This window comes from Notechis scutatus, chromosome 1 (genome assembly GCF_049901735.1).
Source record: "Notechis scutatus isolate UNSWTSFEM ecotype Mainland chromosome 1, rNotScu1.2, whole genome shotgun sequence".
NCBI lineage: Eukaryota > Metazoa > Chordata > Lepidosauria > Squamata > Elapidae > Notechis > Notechis scutatus.
The window spans coordinates 260,613,484-260,635,737 of NC_142009.1; the positions used below are offsets into that span (position 1 = coordinate 260,613,484).

The 22,254-nt window shown below is 40.9% G+C and overlaps 1 protein-coding gene across 3 annotated transcripts in view; it reads right to left on the minus strand.

Moving 5' to 3' along the window:
- The window catches only part of SLC1A2 (solute carrier family 1 member 2), an 84,610-nt gene extending 66,227 nt beyond the window's left edge, over positions 1-18,383 (minus strand). For 2 of the 3 annotated variants that reach the window (XR_015746687.1, XM_087951246.1), the window contains exon 1: positions 17,981-18,383. Coding sequence is in view for 2 of the 3 variants with exons in the window: in XM_087951246.1 (XP_087807372.1) it covers positions 17,981-17,997 (17 nt within the window). In the remaining variant the exon portion in view is untranslated. The remainder of the gene's footprint in view (positions 1-17,980) is intronic. The other variant, XM_026664618.2, reaches the window with a different exon arrangement.
- Positions 18,384-22,254: the final 3,871 nt, after the last annotated feature.

Below are 22,254 nucleotides of genomic sequence, written 5' to 3' on the forward strand. Positions count from 1 at the left end.
TATATTGTACAGAATATTCATCACTTATGCAATGCTTGATGACTCCCACCAATAATTTTAAATTAAGAATGTATTTCTACTGCATCAGAACTTTTATTTTATTTTATTTTACAATGCCATCTAGCCCTGTTCTCTCAGCTGTCTGTAGAATTATTCCTTTTGAATTAAAACCACTACAGTAAATCCTCATGGAACCTTAAACTTGTGTGTGTGTGTGTGTGTGTGTGTGTGTGTGTGTGTGTGTGTGTCAGTGGTGGGATTCAATTTTTTTTTACTACTGGTTCTGAGCATGTGGCTTGGTGGGTGTGGCAGGGGTGGGATACTGTAAAATCTCCAGTCAGAGGTGGTATTTGCCGGTTCTCCGAACTACTCAAAATTTCCTCTACCGGTTCTCCAGAACTGGTCAGAACCTGCTGAATACCACCTCTGGTGTGTGTGTGTGTGTGTGTGTGTGTGTGTGTGTGTGTGTAATGGGCTAACTTTGGTGGACTGAAAGATCCAGCAGACCTTTTGTTAGTTTTGCTAAAATGTGGCTGTTCTGAAAATTCAGTTTACTATTATTCTACTAGTAGTAATAACCATTAAACATAAAGAGCCAATTTGTATCCAGTTATTACTATGACACTTTCATGAGTGAGAAAGCATAGCAGGCAGTTCAGGATTGACAGGTGACAATTCCAGACTGCAAAATTCCAACTGAAATTCATTCCGAATATTATCTTAAATAATAGTTTCAGGGTCTTCTTGCATAGTCACTTTTTAAAAATGTGAATGCCCTTTCTGATTCTTTGCCTTGCCACTGACATCTGACCCAAAGGTCCTTTTTCAAGAGCCAACTGGACTTTCTGATATATTTTTTTGAAGATGTTTCCCTTCTCATTCAAGAAGCTTCTTTAGATCTGACATTGGAGCACACATGTACCATAACTGCAAGGCCTCATTGTTGAATTGTTCATGTATGAGTTAATTACTCATTTTGATACTTTTGATTGATTTGATGGCAATTGACAATGAAAATATAAACTTTTACTTTTTAATCAGGTGAAAACCATGGGAACTTTAGAGTCAGCTTGATGTCATTGTTCCAAGTAATGCACCCATAAAAATCAGAACTCCGAGACAGGCAGATTCCTCAAAGAACAGCTTTACTGTATACATCATATTGGCACAAGTGGTGAAAGCTCACTCTAAAGTTCCTGCGGCTTTCATCTAATTAATAAGTAAAAGTTTCCCCTTTCCCACAAGTCACTGACTTAGTTTTATTCAGGTTTGTCTCTCTTTTAAAACAAATGGTCATATGACATAGAAGTTTATATTAGTGCCACTCAAAGACAAATGGGGGGCATCACATTTTCTCCAAGGAGGGAAAAATCTATAGCTTCCTACACCCATTCCAGGAACTGTAATATAACTGCACCTCCCCCCACCCCATCCCCACCAAGAAACTATATGCTCTAGATCAGGGCTGTCAAACTTGTGTTGTCATGGCGGCATCGCGTGACGTGGCAGGACTTTTTTTTCCCTTTGCTAAACTGGGCATGGGTGTGGCCAGCATGTGACGCATCCGGCCCGTAGGCCGCGAGTTTGACAGCCCTGCTCTAGATCTACAGGTTGGTCTATTAAAGGGTATCTGCATATATTATTCTTAAATTTCTTAGTTCACTTTTAAAATCTGATGGTTAATTTCATGGGCCATCCCATAAAGAAAAGAATCACCTACAATAAAATTGAATAAATAATGCAAACTTATTTGAAATAGATACCAGGAGACATTTCATAAGATACTTATGTATTTAGGGGATTGTTTGTAACTATGTTTTTCTAATTTTCAACATAAAAAAAAGCATCTTTGAAAATGAATTTGAGCACTCAGCATGATTGGGGGGAAAAAGACTTAATATGTACTGCCATCTGTTGGGAAACACATGAAACTTCTTAAGTGTGCAACAGATATACTGTACATTCTTAAAAGAATATCTCACAACTCTAGCCCTCATTCCCAAATAGCATACAAAAAACAAAACACACGTTTCATTTACTGAAAGAACACTACTTCACTTGCTAATCCAAAAACATAGTTTTATCACATGAATAAACATTAATATGCTTTTTTCTTAACTCAATAAATTAATTAAGTAAACAGTATTACATTTATATGTCCTTTTAACATATCGACATTTATATGCAACATTAGGCAAATTAACCTCAACATAGATTAAAGCTTCTTTATAAGACTATAATTAAATATATATTTCTTTCTGGGAATGAGAAAGAATGGGAATTTAACTTCCTAATCCATTTCTTCTCTGCTGAGAGTGGATTTTAGATAGCAGACATTAAAAGTATGCAAAGTACAATGTTATGGTACTAAAGCAATACGCTGGGTAAAATCCATGGCTGTATTGGTTAAATAAAACATGTTTAAGTTAAAAAGACAAAATAAAAACAAAAAGACCAGCTGCTATTGAAGGGAATTGTTGAAGGAATATCATATGGAACAAAACTTGAATTTTAATATTCGGTGGTAGAATGGAATGGAATGGAATGGAATGGAATAGAATAGAATAGAATAGAATAGAATAGAATAGAATAGAATAGAATAAACTTTATTGTCACTTTGCAATGTTTGCAATGTCAGCCCCAATCTAGTTTGTGCAATGTGACATACTCCTGACAAACCATCAATTGTCAAATCATAACAAAGGAGTCACAAGGAATGAATCTGCAATTATTGAGGTTTTAATCTTTTGATTGAAACAGTTGTAAATAGTACTAAAACAACTGAATGTTGTTGCCTTCCCCTCCCCCCATTTATAAGCAGTGTTATGCCCACAAAGGCTTTGAGTTGAAACTGTTGCACATCATACACGTTCATCAGTTTCAAAGGACTGAGATGAAGTATTCTCATTTACACAGGGGAAAAAAATTCAGAAACACACATTTCTCTATCAATGCTCTGTAAACGTAGAGCATTTACAGACCATTGCCATAAACACCCAAGACTTAAATCAAGATTTAAATCATAGAATTTCTTCAAGTCATTGTAAACTCCTTGTGATGACATCGCAACCCCCTCAGGGGTCTGCGGACCACAGATTGAGAACCATGTATTAGAACATTGGGTCTGAATTCTGCAACCTTGAAAACCAAAATATTTGTTTTATAATCTATGCAATGCAATAGAATTGTCCAGAGTACAAAATTTAATTAGAATGCTAGATAATGAACAAGTCCTCAGCTTGAAATTTAGAATCCTTGAAAAGGAATTTTAATTCTGAAATGTAAACTTAGATCTTTGGGGAAAAAAACATCTGATGAGCCAGAATACAACTATAGAATCATCCAGTCATGATGCAGAAATAAGAGAGACATTTATTGTATTGTATTAAATAGTATTTTGGGTAATGTTCCCTCATTTGGGTTCAATGGTACAAGAGTATTCAGAGCTCGTACAATTGTTAATAAACTGAAATTACTGTTCAGCTGCAAAAATATGTGCTTAATAAAGTATTGAAAAATTTATTAGTCTGCGGATTGGTTGTTAGACAGGCAGCTTCACACAATTCTTTGGCCAAGCCCTTTTTCTTCTGAGCTAGTTGTCATTCTAATTATAGGCCTGGTGGAACTTCCATGCTGGAAGTCTAATTTTTGTTGCTTTCTATTGCTCTGGTATTTTTATTTATTTGTTTGTTTCCTGCCTTAATTATTTTTACAAATAACTCAAAGTAGCCAACATATCCAACATACCTTCCTCCTACTATTTTAACACCCCGTTCCTTTTTCCTGTCATATGGAGGTTAAAAGCCTTTCATTATATTACAAACACGTTCCCCATTTTTAACAAGGGATCTCAATAGAATAGAATAACAGAGTTGGAAGGGACCTTGGAGGTCTTCTAGTCTAACCCCCTGCTGAGGCAGGAAACCCTACACCACTTCAGACAAATGGTTATCCAATCTCTTCTTAAAAACATCTAGTGTTTATTCCTATGTGTGGTTGATTATAGAGGGAAATGTGTCATGCGTTATACAGACAAAATTTCATAAGTAGAATTAAGTGACATGTTTTTCCTTTTCCACTTCTTTCCAATCCTGAATATTGAAAACTCTTTGATTCTGTTTGTGTTTTAACTACACAGGTGATGACACAATTACCAATGCCGCAGTTCAAACAACAACTACCCATACTTTCTAGGCTGGAAGACCTTATATGAAAATCATTTGCCTCTAATGTACAGGTCCATTCAAAATTATTGCTTTCTGCATCCATTAAAGTTAGGGTTTTGCTAAATAGTCATTATATCTGACTGGGCAATAATGTCATGACCTATTCTGAAACAAGCAAACTAACAAGACATATTTAAAGCTATATTTAATTGAGAAGTAAAATACCAGAAATATTTTGGGAAGCACATGTGGAATCTGCATCAGAATGTTGCTGTATACATTAATTCAGTTCAGAATTCCAGATAGACAGTCTTTAACATGCCCTTTGCCATTTGTCCCACTAGGAAACTTTCCAATCTTTTCTACCCAACTGTCAATCAGCATCCCAAATCCCAAGCTTATAGATTTAAACCAAAAAGAGTTTTCTTTGTATGGCTTTACAGTATATACAGTGATAGTAACCAAAGAAGGCTGGTATTTGAAAGAGGCTTGTTTTGTAAAGCCAAACTTAATCTCTTACTAATAAAAACAGGGATAATTTCTTATGAAGTTTATAAGAGGATGACTCTTAGAAACTTCATAAGAAATTATCCCTGTTTTTATTATGCTTTTGAAACCCATGCTTTGAAAAAACAACAACCAACCCGTGCTATTTTAAAAGTGACAAGAAGTTTTAAATTAACACTATTTTCAAAATGCACCTGCTGACAAAAATAGATACACCAAGGTTTCTGACATGAATACAAATACAAGCAGGAAGCCAGACTGAATTGTGCTATTTTAAAAGCTTAATTTTCACAATGATATGAACTAGATTTCCTGTAAAGAAATGCCTCTTGGAGAAAATGTGCTATCTTAATGTATCTACAAACACCCACCCATTGTTTATATTAATATAAGCCAGGATTATCCAATTTCTTTCTCCTCATGGGTTTTGGCCTCTTCTCTGCAGCTAGTTATTTTTTGAGGGAAGGACAGTCAATTTTATGTACAAACACTTCACTATTTCCCGACTCAACCATAAAGTTGGCTCCATCTATTCATATTTGTCCAGAGTAAGGAATAAAGACACAAATATCTACACAATGTTTAGGCACAATATTGTGTAACATCTGAACAACATGGATGCATGGAATGAATGGATGCATGCAACAATTTAGATCATATAGTATCTTGTTTCTTAAAACCTGAGATACTTTAAAAAAAATATTTTCCCTTTATTGGCTGGCTGGCATTATGGCAATGCAGGCTGAACACCTGGAAGCTGTAAGAATCTGGAGGGGGAAAAACAGGCTTCAACTTAAACCTGACAAGACAAAGTGGCTCTGGGTTTTTCTCTCCTTCCCTTCAGGCCCTGAGGATATTTTATCTTTGACTCTGGATGGGGTGCACTTCCCCAGACTATGTTGGCATGCAAATTGGGGATTCTCCTGGACTTACTGCTTCTGTTCAAGGTGCAGACAGCAGTCATGGCTAAGGGCAGCTTTGCATAGCTTTGTCTAGCACCCCTTCCTGCACCAGAGGCCTTGCTCAGAGTCACCCATGTCTTAGTTCATCATTTGGATTATTGCAATGTACTATACGTGGGCTGCCCTTGAAGACTACCTAGAAACTTCCTGATCCAGAAAGTGGTAGTATGCACAATGATGGATGTCCCCAGGTTTGCCCATGTAACAGGTTTGTTGTGTGAGCTGCAGTGACTTTGAGTGTCTTTTTAGGTGGAATTCAAGGTGCTGGTCATTACCTTTTATGGCAGATGGCCAGGTTATTAGTGAGACCACCATTCCTTAAGGCCATCTACCTGTCCCATAAGATCAGGTGAGCTGTGCAGGCTCCTAGCCCTTTCCCTACATACTGGTGGGAGCTAGGAAGTATGCCTTTTTCATGGTAGCCCCCACCCTATGAAACACTCTTCCCCCCTGAAGTTCAACAGGCGTTTACTCTTTTAGCCTTCCATAAAGCTTTGAAGACTTGACTCTCTCATCCTCCTCCACGATGCTAGGATAAAATGTGATGATTACACATTGAAAGCTTCAGTTGACACCAGATTTTTGTTTTTAGTGTGATTTCATGTGTATCGTTTTCATAAGAATGCTATGTTGTTTTAATTTTTGACTGGGAGCCATCCAGAATTTGTTATAAGATACATGGCTATATAAATGTTTTAAATAAATACTTTTTCCATAGATTTTTTTTACAACTACATATGTGAATTGGTTTGTAAGACTATGTATTTTTCAGAAACACCTTGCATGATTTAAACTGTATTTGTCTGCGAGCTAAATTATGAGACTGCAGAATTCAAAATATCTCTTAAGTTCTTGTTTCTTACATCTCAAGATGCCTTTTCGATGTTTGACCTATCCCATTTTTATTTCTAAGTAACTCCAGGCAGTGAACATACCTAATACTTATGTATGCTCCTAAATGTGAGGTGGGTTGGGCTGTACGCTTCTACTGTACATTATATACACGATACATCCAGGATATTTTCATCAGCAGAGGCAGTGATGGCAACTGAGAAACACAAGCCTATCATAAAACCAGTCATACCAATCAAGTGGTCCACTACCAAAGTAACCACCCAACTTCCCACAGGAGTAGCTGTGCATGCAGGAACACTATTTAGACGAGCATAAACACATTGCAGCAACCCTGAACACCAGAAAAAGAAAACATATCATCTATGCAACATCTTCTGACAAAATGGGATATCCACACAACTTAATCAAAATGTGCCTAGTCACTCAACCCAATACAGCACAACCAACACAAGTTGTGAAAAGAATACATGTAAATAGGAGACATGCACACAGTGTAAGGGCTGTAATAATATTCCATTTATTTATATTATTTTAACACATCATGTGACTAAATCCTGCTCTCATAAGGAAACTGTACATGGATTATTTTCCCATCTGATTATGGATAAGTCTTTCATATGGTTATATATAATCTAGAATTCAAAATGATGTATAGATAATATACTAGTACAAACTAGATAACTTTTCAGTAACTTTTCTGTAGGTGTTCCCTTTCTATTCTGGAAGAGGGAAAGATGAATTTCACAAATCTCTCTTTCCTGTTAACCCCAGCAAACCCACATATATTTTTTTATTGCCACTTCCCCCCAACTCTTTGAAGGGTGTAGAGAAAATTATAGAAGATTAAAGCAGGAATAAAAATTAACAAAGAGCACTGTCTTCCCTACAAAAAAGGTTTTATAAAAAAGCCCTTCTTGTAGCATAGATAGGATCCTGATTTCTGTTGGGACAACCTTAGAGATAAAATTAACTCTTGAGCCAACCAGACGAACTACCTCTTCTTCCTCCTATCCTCATACCATTTTATCTCAGCATTTCTTTCCCAGAATGAAATATATTTTGGTTAAAGTAAGGTCTAATGGTTCACTTCTAAAACAGGTTCTATCCCCTGGTAACTACCTAACTATCTAACCCAGTGTTGGCTAACCATTTTGTCGTCGCATGCCAAAAGCACACCCATAATGTAATGTGCGTGCGATCCCCTCCTGCTCGCCCTGCCCCATTGCACATGTGCGTGTGACCCCCCACTCCTTTGCACATGTGTATGTGAACCCCCTGCACTCCACCCACACATGCACACACATACCCTGTGCCCCGTTTTGGGACTAGTAGGCGGCGTGACTCCCCTGTGGCCTGTTTTTGCTTCCAGGAGGCTGCAGAGAGGTTTACTAGGCCCAAAACGGGGAGCAAGGGGGGGCGTGCTGCACCACCTGCGCTCCCCCTGCGCATGCACACACCCGCATGCACTCCGCCCCCCCGTGCATGCGTGGAAGAGACCTGAAACCAGCAGGCAAGCGGGAGGTGCGTGCATATGCACAGTGGAGCTGAGTTGAGGCGACGGCTCATACACCCACAGAGGGCTCTGCGTGCCACCTGTGGCACGCATGCCATAGGTTCGCCATCATGGACCTAACCCTTTTCCCATTTTATTGTTTCCAGTATAACTCCTCCCTAGTAGGCAATAACCTCTTCATCTAATGCCTCCCAAAATAAATCATCATCCCTGTTCTGCTCCCACTGGTGCCATGAAGGTATCCAGGGTTTTAAGAAAAAGATAGGTCAGGTCAAGTTCAGCAACTGGTGTCTTTATGAGTATAAGCATTTTTTTTTGTCATTGTTTTTTTCTAGGTTTTTTTTAAAATTAGCCCCCAGTCTTGTAATTTATTCATGATCTTCTGTCCAAATACTGACAGATTAGCTTCCCAAACCATATAAATTGGCCAGGTGCTACTATTTGTTGAAATACAGCAGGATTAGAAAAAAAAATCTTTCCAAATCTCTGAATGTCACGTTTTCTTCCTTCCTCTTAACCTACACACTTCAATTTCAGGCCATTGAAACCTAGTATCAAGGCTGTTAACCCAAAAGTACTTTTGCAAGAAGCTAGTGGACAAAGTTCAGTTGCCTCTTGAAAAAGCACTTTTGGGACAACCATGTCCTGGATTACTGAGAATCTTCATAGATATCAGGCTGTTAAGAATTGTAATGCAATCTACATCCATTATATTCATTATATTGATGCTCATGGATAGACACTCAAATATTATTTCCATTTATAGTGAGATAGATTTTTTTTGTGAAACTAATAAAAGTAAGCATGCTTTGAGGTGTCCAGATAATGTTTTACGTTTATTTGCAATTATAATAAACTTGCACTACTGAATTCATTAGGAATTGTGTCTCTGACATCAGTGGGAAGGAAGGTCAGGATACAGCAAAAGTTTCTTATTTCATATGTAAGTTCATTCTTTCTGATCCCTGATTGCCAAGTAAGATAACATAAAGAACAAGGCAAGTAGATTAACAATGTTATATACCAACACTGAAGTGAAGCTTTGTGCTCCATGGATTTTAATGTTCTTAAAAGCTGACTTGATTGCATCACAATAGCACTATTCAAGCATTCCATATGTAATGTTAAATAACATGTGGGCAAGGAAGGCACTAACTAGTGTTAGTGGCCCATATACCCATTCTGATTTCCATGTGTACATTGAGGAACCCTGCAGAAGGGACCCTTATCTATTTGGTAAGCTTCCCATATAACTGACATTTTCAGATTCAAAACCACATAAGGAACTTGCATGTACAAAAAAAAAAGGCTTCTCTTTGCAACTGATCACTTTGAGGGATGAAATATTACCTGAAGGAATAGGAAATATATATAGACATCTTCCACCTCTTATAGTGAAAGAAATACACTTGCTGTTTCCAGATAAAAAGCTATGTTGACCAACATTTACAAGGAGGCTTGTAACATCTTCTAATTAATGGATTTAATCCTGGGTAAACTTTTGTGGACTGGAGTCTCTTCTTTAGAGGAAGCCATGGTATTCTCAAGAACAAGCTCAAATTGCAAGGTTGCGTTTCACCAAACTTTGGGCACAGACCCTGGAGCCCTTCCTGAAATTAATGCTTTATTGAAAATGTTACTGCAAATGAGAAAAGAATTACATATGAGGAGAAAATACATTAAAGGCATGAATTAAGTGCAATTAAAACAAAGAGGTCAAAAATGAAAACCAGGCAAAGCCTATGAAAAATAAAGGATGATACAAGCAATCCTGCATGTTCAATGTATTTTCCACCAGTTCTATGGCTAAATTATCACTGTGTCCTATTTAGAAGATGGTAAATAATCTTCAAGGCTTTTTATGAGATACCAACAACAATAACATCACATGATAGAAGGTAATCTGTATATTCTTTTCAATGAAAATTAGCAATAATACTAGAGAAATTAATTCCTCCCCCTACAAGACATGTTACTAATTCAGGGTCACCTCACCCTGGTGCTTTGCCGGAGGGCTACTCATTTCTGCCGTTAAATGCTACTGTGCTTGGCAAAGAGAGACACTTTTTTCCTTCTGGAGGGCAAAGTTGGAAACTGCTATCTCAACTGTTGCCAAGCATTAGCTCCATCTGGTGCAGATGCCATGGCTTTAATCTCCAACAGCAAAATATTTTATTTACTCAGCAACTCAGTGCCTGATATGTGGTGAAGTAGTAGCCGTCTGTCTTTCTAGTAAATCAAGAGTAGGAAACTTTGTGGCCCATGAAGTCTCCTCTGAGCATGAATGCTGAAAAGAGAGATCGGTTTCCTGCCCTTTTTAAATGAAAAACATGAGAACTGTAGGGAAAGCTTCAAAATGGACAGTTACAGCAATAACCCCTCCCAAGCTCTCCTCAAAATGGACACTTACAGTAATAACCCCTCCCAAGCTCTCCTCATTCCCAAGCATTTGATATATTTTAGTTACTTTGTGGCCTGCTTACTACCCGAGAACATTAAATACAGAACTTGGCTATCAAAGGTTGCCCATTTCCAGCTTTGAAAGCAGTGGAAATTATTTTCTTGTTCAGTGGAAGTGCCTCAGCTGCTAGCAACCTGCTGCACGAATTGATAACTTATGGCCTAGAACGGAATAACAGATGTCGGTGCTAGCTTGTTCACAAAATACAATTCCATGCTACCAAACTTACTGAAGCCAGAGGCTCTATTAAATTGAGTGTGGCTGGACTGTAAAGATGAGAGACAAGGAGGAAAAAGTAATGTTTCGATTTTATCCTGAAATGTGTTAACCCACGTAACTATTTTATGTACACCATAATTTAATTGACTGGGAAGCCATGGATTCCCACCCCCCTCCCAAACTTAGTATATGTTTTGTATGGTATAAACTTGCACAGTGATATCCAGAATTGGGAATCAGGACTGGGGAAAAAACACTGGATTTTTAAAACATGTGCTATGAATATATCTAGCCAATTCAACATTGAAATGTTTGTAGGGCGTTTATATATATGGTCTATTTCTGCATTCCTTAGGAATATTACCACCATCCCAAAAATGTTGCTATAATGGTTTCATAACTTCTTCATGAACCCTGACCCCTATAACTGGGTTACAGTTGAGACATTGCTAAGGAACTAAAAACTGATTCTATCTTCTTTCTGCTATGATCCAGAATGAACCGTTGATGACACCTTATAGATAACAGCCTCCTTCATTCCACTGGATAAAGAAGTCAAGAGACTTTGCAACTGAAGCTCCTGAGTGGAGAAGAAGTATTTCTATTATTCAACTAGAAGTATGTAAGCAATCTATCCAGTCTTTCCATTACTTAATCTACACAAGCCTGAAAATGTTGCTGCTTCCTTGTAAGGGGATTTTTCTTCCATCAGTCCTCTAAGTCAGGGTGTCAAACTCGATTTCAGGGCCATATCAGGGTTGTGTTTGACCTTGGGGGGCGGGGTGAGCATGGGCCGGCGTGGGTGGGGTGGGCATGGCCAGCTTGATGTCACTCATGTCGGGGGTGCCTGTGGTAGCCTGAGCGAAAACAGGCTCATGAGCTCCATTTTCACCTGGGACAGCCTCCTGCAAGTCTCTGCCAGTGAAAACGGAGCTTGGGAGGGTGGCACATGGCCCTCATGAGCTCTGTTTTTGCTGGCAGAGGCACTGCGAACTGGACTTCCGCTGTTTCCAGGGAGGCTCCACCGGCCAGATCTAAGCACCCCCCGGGCCAGATGAGTTTGATATCCCTGCTCTAAGTTCAAGGAGCAAACTACTGCAAACGACTTCTGTTTCATGCTCTCAATAGATGTCATGGTTATAAATCCTCCAGGGCTCTGCTTTGGAGCCTCTTGTTAATTACTGGAAGTGAACTGATTCCTAATCAATGGATATAGTGAATGAGTCTTGGCTTTTTCAGATATATTCAATATATTATTATGATAATAAATACTGGATGGCAGAGTTGGATGATGCTTAGAATTATTCTAATCTGTTTTCAGATGCTGGCTTGTAGCAAACAGCCTGGATGATTCCAGTGGATAAGTTACTTTGGGGAACTGATGAAGGAAGTACAATGTTGCTGGTTGCTCTCCATCTGTTAACAGTTTTTGTTATTTCTCACCTAACATTATGTCACCCAGACGTGTTAGGTTACAATCATCATCACTTTTCATTAGTAAACTATGTTTAAAACAACACACTTCTATAGTTGCCAAATGTGGCCATCTAATAAAGTCCTGCTAAGAATACTTCTCTTCTCTGATAGACATACATGGATATGTCTAGGTAGTCATGCTAGCCCTGTTTATGAAACACACCCTCTCCAAAGTATATGCAATCGTAAGTAATTGAAATATGCTTTATTTCAGTGACTGTTTGGCTGTAGCTGTTGGACGTATGGCATCTCCTATGGGTGTTAACTTGGACATTTGTACTTTTGATTTTTTTTTTTTTTAGTACTGCAATCATCCAGAGTTCTTCAAGAATGAGATGAGTTATAAATGTTGTTAATAATAAATATCACAATAATGGCCATAGTCTATCCATGAGCATGCCTACTGTTCTTTCTGCTTTTGGTCTTATATTCCCGATAATTGATTTCAATTATCAATTGCCCAGTGTCTAGTCCTTGTTTGTTGCATAATATTTGCTCAAGTCAGAGCTGAAGAAGCTTTTTGGATGAGAATTGAAATGCCTTCAAAGGAAAAACAAGGAAATCCAGTTGCCTCCTGAAAATGAACGTATGGGGTTCCATATACTATTAGCTCAAGACTAAATGTTGACATGCAGGAAACCACCTTATACTAACCACTGTTAGCTTACTGGTTGAGGATCCCTGCAATCATTTTCAATAGGAATATTCCCATTTACCTGCCTGAGCATTCCACTGAATCTGAGGCATGCATTAAATTTAAAGAAAAGCTTGAAAAATATATAGGGTAGATAATGACTACAATGGGGCATGGTAATGACTCTAGAAGCATATTGTGAATAACTATTTTTTTTACCCCATAATGCACTGTGTGTGTATTTGAACTAATGATTTGAAAAATAGCAAGCTTGATTTATTTGAAGTCCACGTAATGTATTTTAGAACAATCTAAAAACAATAATAAGAGGTATAAACTGTGCAATTATTCTATCCGTTTATAGTTTTTATGCTAAATTTGAAACATACATCTAGGCTACCAGATTCATATATCACTAGACAGGGACAAAAGATACAAAAGACCCAATGCTCTGCTATCTTTTAGTGATCATATGAATTTTAGTAGCCCACATCTAACAGCCCTGATGTATTCCATATATTTTAAATCAATGTTTGACAAAGACTAGAGATATATGTATACAGTATTTAATATAAGGAAGGAGATCCTTGTTGGCTTGGTGATTTCTTTGAGCAGCAATTCAAGGTTTTTCAATCTTCCCTTCCAGATGCTATTTGTATGGTGAATTTGTTCAATTTCATTCTGAATTGAGAGTGCTACTGCTAGCCCAGTCTATGCAGAAGAATTCTGAATTACATATGGAATTGTGAGTATACAAGCTCATTCTAAGTATACAACTTCTTGCAAATTTCATTGTGCATTTAGCCTGAAGACCTCAAAAGAACATCTGTAGGAATATATATTGCCCTAAAGATAATGTTACTTAGAAGCTGAGCCTGATTTTGGTGATTTCACCTATGCAGTTTTTTCCAAACAGCATTATGAAAGTGGTTAGCTGTAGCCTTCTTCCAGGATATTCAACCTTTTAATCTAGCCAATAGCTCTAAAATCCCTATTTGATAAGGGTTATGGAAAGGGTTGAAAGTATATTTACCTGAATCTCTCTTAAGGTATTTGCAAACAGTAAAGTTGAGTTGTAGGCACTAGTTCTAAAATGAATGTCTTCATAGTGCTTAAATACAAAGTTTTTGCTAAGAAGTCTAACCACACACCATACATTATATACCCATTAAACAATATCAATGCTATGATGAATTTCTTGTGTGATATTTAGGCTAGGATAAAAGTGGGAATCAGAATGCCTGCTCAAAGTGAACCAATAAATCAACAAATAAATATGTTCCACAATCTCCAACACAACATATCACAATAGCATCTATCCACATATGCTAATTATCTATCTTTTTGGCTTTTCAGACCTCAGCAGTTTTTTTTTAAAGTAACTTTAAGTAGTATCTTCTGGTTCTTTTTAGTATTTTAAAGATTTATTTTTTCAGTTCACTCACTGCAGTCATATTTTATAAAACAAAAACACACATGATAGCTAGAACTTGCTGGTCATCACCAGCTACTCTTTGCTTGGCTTATTCTCTCTTAAACAGCATTTCTCTCAGAGAAGTGAAGGAATATAGGAGCCAAAGAAAGTAAGTTATCAAATTATTCTACTTTAAAATACAAAGTCTATGGACGCATTAAGCTTATTTCAGGCAGCAGTGATAGATGATAGATAGATGATAGACCAGTGATGGCTAACCTATGACACGCGTGTCACTCGTGATACGCCGAGGCACTTTGACTGACACGCCTGTTGGTGTGGGGAAAACCTGCACATTTAGAGGCTGCCTGTGCTCTGCTCAATCCCTGCTCCCTGCTTGTTGCGTGGAGGCGTGGTATCACCGCTGCCGCAAGATCTTTGCAGCAGAGAACCAGTTTTAATCGCCATAAACTGAGGTTTGTCAGTTTCATTACCTCAGGAACGCTACAGGAGGAAAGGAGATCCATGAGGTTCACAGCCCTGTAAGGTGGCCTTCCGATTCCCACATCCTGCACCTGCAGCCCTGAGACCAGGGAGACGAGTTTCACAGCCCTGTGTGCTCACCCCAGCCCAGTCCGTCATAAACCAAATTATTGATATTTCTTGAAGTGACACACGACCCGAGGAAGGCTACACTTTTTCCCGATTTTCGACACACCAAGCTGAAAAGGTTAGCCATCACTGTGATAGACAGACAGGCAGGCAGGCAGATTTCCATTTCTCTTGTATGTCTCTAAACTCTAATAAAGCAGCTCATTTTCTGGGGGAATAAATGACAGGCATTTATGGTGAGAGCTCCTATAATAAAAGTTGGGAAATGATCGTTCTCAATATGCTACTAAATGAAGTTTCCTATAAGTGTGACTTACAGCTGTGTTTCTCAACCTTGGCAGCTTGAAGATCTGTGGAGTTCAACTCCCAGAATTCCCCAGCATAGCTGACTGGGGAATTCAGGGAACTGAACTCCACAGATCTTCAAGCCACCAAAGATTGAGAAACACTGATGTACAGAAGCTGTACTTCAGCAACTTCTAGGGCCCAGGCGCCCAGCTACCCAAAGATGATGAAATGAAAAGTGTGATGTCACAATGCAACTCATTTTATACTTATGTCTTAACTCTGATAAGTAGGGAACTCATGCTGAGTTTGCACTGCAAAGTTATATGTCTAGCTGCTCCCCAGCCTCTAGAGAACCACAGGTTCTTTATTTTTGTGTCATAATGTACATAATATTTTTGTGACATAAAGATACATCAAATGTAGCTTTAATGAGCCGGGTGTCTGTAGCTCAAACACTGTATCAGCAATATATGTACTCGGTGCCTCATTCAGTCTCTTTCTTTCACATACAGAACATCTGATATGTGGGTCATAACATAATTGCTGCTGATAGAGATGTCAACAATTACTCAGATTCACTCAAATTAGGCACTATATTATCTAGCTGTTGGCCAAGTTCACCCAGCATGTTCTTGTAAGCTGAAATGGGACTCAGAACTTTGTGTGGGGGGGAAAGTCAATGTCTTAACGTGGTTTGCCAATCAAGCTATCAGGTTAAACTCTAATAAAGCAGCTCATTTGCTGGGGAATAGCATGAGAAGTGAGGGCAGTCATTCTCTTTTATCAGGTTTGATTTACGGTTAACTTGTATGAACTCGGCCATTAAATATCAATGACAACAATGCTTTATCTGAAAGAGAAAATGTAAGCCTTTGGGGAAACATGTCACAACAGGACAATTCTGCTAACGTCAAGCATTTTCAAATGGCATGCCATCAGTCAATCGGTAGATATTACTTAATGATTGACTGATTAAATCTGAATCCTTTACAGAAAGAAACAACCTGTTGTATTTCAACATGTTGTAGATCCCGGCTGCTCCAGGCATCATCTCACAAGAATGATCCACATTCCTTTCCTTCACATACTGATGGGGATGCATTTTCCAAAACTGGCATTTGTGTTTTGTTGTACTAATCTAGTGGATTAGATATACTGGGGGCAGGAGACAGAGGTCAACAGATAGTTAAAAAAAACAAAACTAAGTGAAATCAGTGTGTCCTGCTAAACTAGGTCACATAAACATGGTAAATACATTATTTATCTCTGCAGAATGCATGGAAAACAGGGTTAATAGCAATGAATTATTAAATTGATGCTTACGAATATTCCCTGTTCCAGTAACCATTACCTGCCTTTAATTTCCTTGACAATATTTAACTGAGCCAAATCATTGTAAAAGGAAATTCTTAGAGTTCCTAAAGCAAATTTTGATTTTGAAATTCCCTGGGCTTCTAAGGAAATGTTCTAAGGTTTATATATAGCAATTTCATAGGAGTTTCCCCACAGGAGTCTCTCCCTCTTCCCCCGAAGAGTATACCGTACAGTCAGTGCAAAGCTTTAAGAAACTTCCTGAGGCTCACCATCCGGCTTTTAGCCAGAAAAGTTATTTTCCTTCTCTCAAGTCGCGCAACAGAGTTCCCAGCAACGCGCCTCGAAGTTACAGGTTGCTTTAAATCCGCCTTTCAGCCGCGCGTCCGAGGACGGGACCGGCAGACTATTTCTGCGCAGCCTCACTCTCGCTCTTTTATATCCCGCGCTTACAAGATTCCCTCCAGAGCTGATCCAACCTGACAGCGAGTTCCGCCGGGCTCAAGGAGGGATATCCCGGCGCCTAATACTGCAGGACGAAACCGGCGGAACCCCGGACACGACTTTGCCTTGCAAACAAGCCAAAAAACCATTCCCCTAACCCAGAGTGCCGAAAGCTTGACTTGGGCCTCGGGAAACCTTTCGCAACAGGCAGCAAAGAGCTAAATACTTTTTAAAAGTATTTTCCTATGCAGCAGAGGTAGCGCCAAAAGCGTGTGTTTGCTTGCTCCGGAATAGGGTAATAACCCGCACGATATTCCCAGGGTGGTGACGTCCCGTCGCCTTTGGCTTGCGGGCACGTTTAAATTGCCTCTGCAACTGCCGATCCCGTTGGAAAACTCCGTCAATCGGCCCCTTTCGCTGTCCTAGCCTGAAGCTTGTTTCCGATTCCTTGTTTTTTTAAGAGCGCCGCTCTTTTAAAACGCTCAAGATTAAGTCCCATCTTGTGCCACGCAATTGACTCTCTAAAGGTTTAAGATTAACACCTTGGCAGGCCACCTCTGCAGATCAGGCTTAAAATAGCTCCAATGAGATTCCCAGGTAAGCGGCGATTTCCAAGTGCCTGGCGCTATTTTACAACAGACCTCGCTTTGAATGGAACGAGGGAAGACTGGGATAAGGGTTTGAATGGCCACGCCAGACTCTACAATGCCTTTTTTCCGAAGAAAGCGCCACTGATCTCACTAAGGGATTTCCTCTCTAAAGAATCTCGGGTCTGGATAATCTCCTTGGTCCCTGGAGGTGGGGAGGGGGGGGGGGAAGGTTTGCTAACGTTTAACCTTGCAAGGATTACGGAAGTCAACGCTGATATGAAATGGGTAGCCTTCCTTTCCGAAGGGGGCTCATAAATTAAAAAGACCCACTCGACCAGCTCTAGGCTGCCATTGCATGCTTCTTTCCTCCCCGGGGGTGTGGGGGGAAGGACCGCGGAGGCCCCGCTCTCCGTTTTAAACAAACCTCCTAAAATGAAACTTTTGAAGCCGTCGCACGCCCTGGCGGCACCCCGCGATCTTCCCGTCCCACCCCCGCCCCGCCAATGCAAGCCCCCGGTCCCGCCTCACCCTTCCGTCGATGCCATGGTTGCCGTGCGAGCCCACCCTGGCTTGTCTTTTTCTCCAGAAATCTGGGGGCTTTCACCAAAGGGCGGCTGCTTTCAGCGGGGAAAGGTTCAGGACGCTCCCTTCGGACGTCGGGGAGCCCTTTGGCGATTCCTGCCTTGTATAATAATCCTCCCGGCTCTGAAAAGCCAGCATTCAAGAAGCTGGGCTCTGAAGAGCAAAAGCCCCGCTGCTGCTGCTGCCGCCACCTCCACCTCCACCTCCTCCTCCTCCTCTTCCTTCTCCTTGGCTTGGAGTGAAATTTCTCAACGTCTTCGGGAAGCTTGGATGTCTTGATGGAGAAGGGGAGTGCGAACGAGAGGGGAGGGGGAGTGAGGAATGTGGGGTGGGGTGGAGGGGGAATCCAAAAGCCCACAACCCCCGGGGGGAGGGGGAGGGGGGGAAAAGACTACGATCAATGGGAAAACGGCAAGGCTTAAGCAGTGGCGATGGCAGGGCTTTGGTTCTTCGCTTTCTACGCGCACCCGGAGAGCTAGCTGGGATTGTTTGTGTGTGTGTGTGTCTGAGTGTGTGTGGGGGTGGGGGTGAGAGGGAGAGAGAGCGCGCGCTAGCGGGCGAGCGGCTGGAGCGAGGGGGGCGGTTGTGTTGTGTATGAACGCGTTTTGTTGGGCGGTGGGCGATTTTCACGTTGCCACGGTGTCGGCTGAAGGCTGGATTGGAAGGTTTAACGGCGGATTTGCAGACTCTCCCTCTCTATTTTAGGCAAGAGCTGAGCTGACATCACTAGCGGTCGCCTCGCCGGCAAATCCCCCAGTCTCTTTTATTTGTTAAAGGGGGAAAAAAAACAAAAAAAAACAGCCCTCCCAGACGAACGCGGGGATGCAGAGGAACGAAGGCAAACGAGAGAGCGGCGCCTGGTGCACCTCGGCGGTTTGAACTTCCAAACCCCTGAAGAAACGGGCTGTTCCTCGTTAATTCGACAGGATCGTTATTATTACTACCCCCTTCCCTCCCTCCTCCCTCCCTCCCTGGCTGGCTCGGAAAGCAGAGCGAAAGCGATTAAGTGATAACGCGGGGCGGGGTGAAGCGCTTCGGATCTCAATCTCCCGCGAGGGTAGATTTTTTTTTTCCTCCCCTTTGTGCCGGCTCGGTTCCGATCCCCGTCGGCGGTGGGGGCTGCAAGAACACGCGCCTTCTCCCCCTCCCCTTCGCCAAGGAATGCAACACCTATATACAACGCCGCATCTCCTTTGTGGCTGTCTGCACCGATCCTCCCCCGCGTTTCCAATGCGTTTTGTTCAGATGCGTAGTCTGCCCACCCACCATCCACCCCCGCTTTCGTTATATGGCCAGGAATCTGGGCCTCATTAGAAGCTTAGCTAATTCATACTAGTAGCCCATCTTATTCACTTCGTTCTCGGGCTTGAAACCCGGACAGTAGCTTTGGCCAACGGGGAAAGAATTCCATCATCTTTCCCTCCCCCACCCAGAGCTGTCACATTTCTTCTTTAAAACCTGCCCGGGTTTCCGATTGGAGCGCGCCGCGCGTCCGAAGGGCCGAGACGCGCTAATGAATTAATACGAGGCGAGGGCAAAGCGGAACGCGCGCTCTTCTCTCTCAATAAGCTGCTCCGGCGGCTGGCTTCGCGTAGCCCTAAGGGCTGTAATCTCCCACACCCTTCAAAGAGCTGACTGAGTTCAAAGGTATTACGGCTGAGAAGGGAGCATACCGTTGAATTTCTGGGAGCACCGGGGGAGGGGCAAAGCAGCCTTTGATGACGGAGGGGTGCAATTTAGGATCTCACGCCTGGTGCAGCAGATCAGAAACTGGAATGGGGTTAGAATGTATGTTTGGGGCTGGAAATGAATGGGTGGTTTTGAAAGGCAACACATCCATCCGACCCACCTACCCCACATACAAAAGGGAGTGATTTTTTTATTTTATTTTTTTTTATTTTACTTTATTTGTCAATCACTTACGAGATGATAGGTATAAGTATAAAAACATGAGTAAGAATACAGGAAATAGGTACGAATAAATGGGGACAAATGAACAGGGATGGTAGGCACGATTGTGCACTTATGAACGCCCAAATACTAATAATTTGGCCACAATCATGGGAAAAACTGCTGACCTGACAAGTTGTGCAGAAAACCATCACTGACACCCTCCATAAGGAGGGAAAGCCTCAAAAGGTAATTGCAAAAGAAGTTGGATGTTCCCAAAGTGCTGTATCAAAGCACATTAATAGAAAGTTATGTGGAAGGGAAAAGTGTGGAAGAAAAAGGTGCACAAGCAGCAGGGATGACCGCAGCCTGGAGAGGGTTGTCAGGAACAGGCCATTCAAAAGTGTTGGGGACTTTCACAAGGAGTGGACTGAGGCTGGAGTCAGTGCATCAAGAGCCACCACACACAGACGGACCCTGGACATGGGCTTCAAATGTCGTATTCCTCTTGTCAAGCCGCTCCTGAACAACAAAGGTCAGAAGCGTCTTACCTGGGCTAAAGAAAAACAGACCTGGTCTGTTGCTCAGTAGTCCAAAGTCCTCTTTTCTGATGAGAGCAACTTTTGCATCTCATTTGGAAACCAAGGACCCAGAGTCTGGAGGAAGAATGGAGAGGCACACACTGCAAGATGCTTGAAGTCCAGTGTGAAGTTTCCACAGTCTGTGTTGATTTGGGGAGCCATGTCATCTGCTGGTGTTGGTCCACTGTGCTTCATTAAGTCCAGGGTCAATGCAGCCGTCTACCAGGAGATTTTGGAGCACTTCATGCTTCCTTCTGCAGAGGAGCTTTATGGGGATGCTGACTTCATTTTCCAGCAGGACTTGGCACCTGCCCACACTGCCAAAAGCACCAAAACCTGGTTCAATGACCGTGGGATTACTGTGCTTGATTGGCCAGCAAACTCGCTTGACCTGAACCCCATACAGAATCTACGGGGCATTGCCAAGAGAAAGATGAGAGACATGAGACCAAACAATGCAGAAGAGCTGAAGGCCGCTATTGAAGCATCCTGGTCTTCCATAACACCCCAGCAGTGCCACAGGTTGATAGCTTCCATGCCACGCCGCATTGAGGCAGTAATTGCTGCAAAAGGAGCCAAAACCAAGTACTGAGCACATATGCATGCTTATACTTTTCAGAGGTCTGATATTGTTCTATGTACAATCCTTGTTTTATTGATTGTATGTAATATTCTAATTTTCTGAGATTGTGGATTTGGGGTTTTCATATAGCTGTAAGCCATAATCATCACAATTATGACAAATCATGGCTTGAACTATCTTGCTTTGCATGTAATGAGTCTATCTCATATAGTAGTTTCACCTTTTAAGTTGCACTACTGAAATAAATGAACTTTTGCACGATATTCTAATTTTTCGAGTTTCACCTGTATTGACTATATCAGTAAGGTCTCTTACTGAATCTCTCTCAGTGGAAATAAACGTAATCTTTAGACTAGCACAGCATTCTTGATTAGATTGGGTGAACAAACCAAGCAACTCTGGAGATAGGATGAGAGACCAGTTCCAAATACATTCATAGTTCTGCATCCAGTTCCAGTTCCTCTGAATTTGATTGTTCCCAGAACGCAGCAGCAAGATACATTGAATGTCTTTGGATAATTAATGCAAGATTATCCAATCTGATATTAACTGATGATGGTGCTCATTATCTGATAATACCTGGTTGGGTAATGAAATGTGTGCAAGCAAACAGCCAAGTTCAGAGAGCAACAAGGATTCCACAGTTCAACCTTGATATTCTATTGGAACTTTGGATAATTACCTGGTTTTTTTTTTTTTTTTTTTTTGCATCTATTAGAAGTCAGTGTCATTAAGGCTCTGTTGACCTCTGGGGAGATCATAGATCAGTGTTTATCAAAACAGGTGTGGGGAAGATGCTAGAGATTGATCTTTCCCTAGAAATTAAAACATTGACTTGGTTTCCTTTTCTCTTAAATGATTTCTTCTTAATTGATATTCCAGGAAGTAGTTAGTAGATTGACCTCCTTAGAACAAAAAGTAGAAAAGAGAATAATAGGTATCCTTTTAAAGTGGACCATTGGTTGTTAGATCCCCAGTCATTCTGTTGATGACTCTCATCAATTTGAAATGAATCAGAAGGAGTCTGGTAACACCTTTTCCAATTAACCATTTTTATTAAAAGGGCAGCATATGCTCTTGCCAGCTGGAGCCCAGTTCTTTAGATGCATAGAGTGGCTGGGACACAGGATTTAAAAAAAGGGCAGAGGTGAAAGAAGTGGTTATGC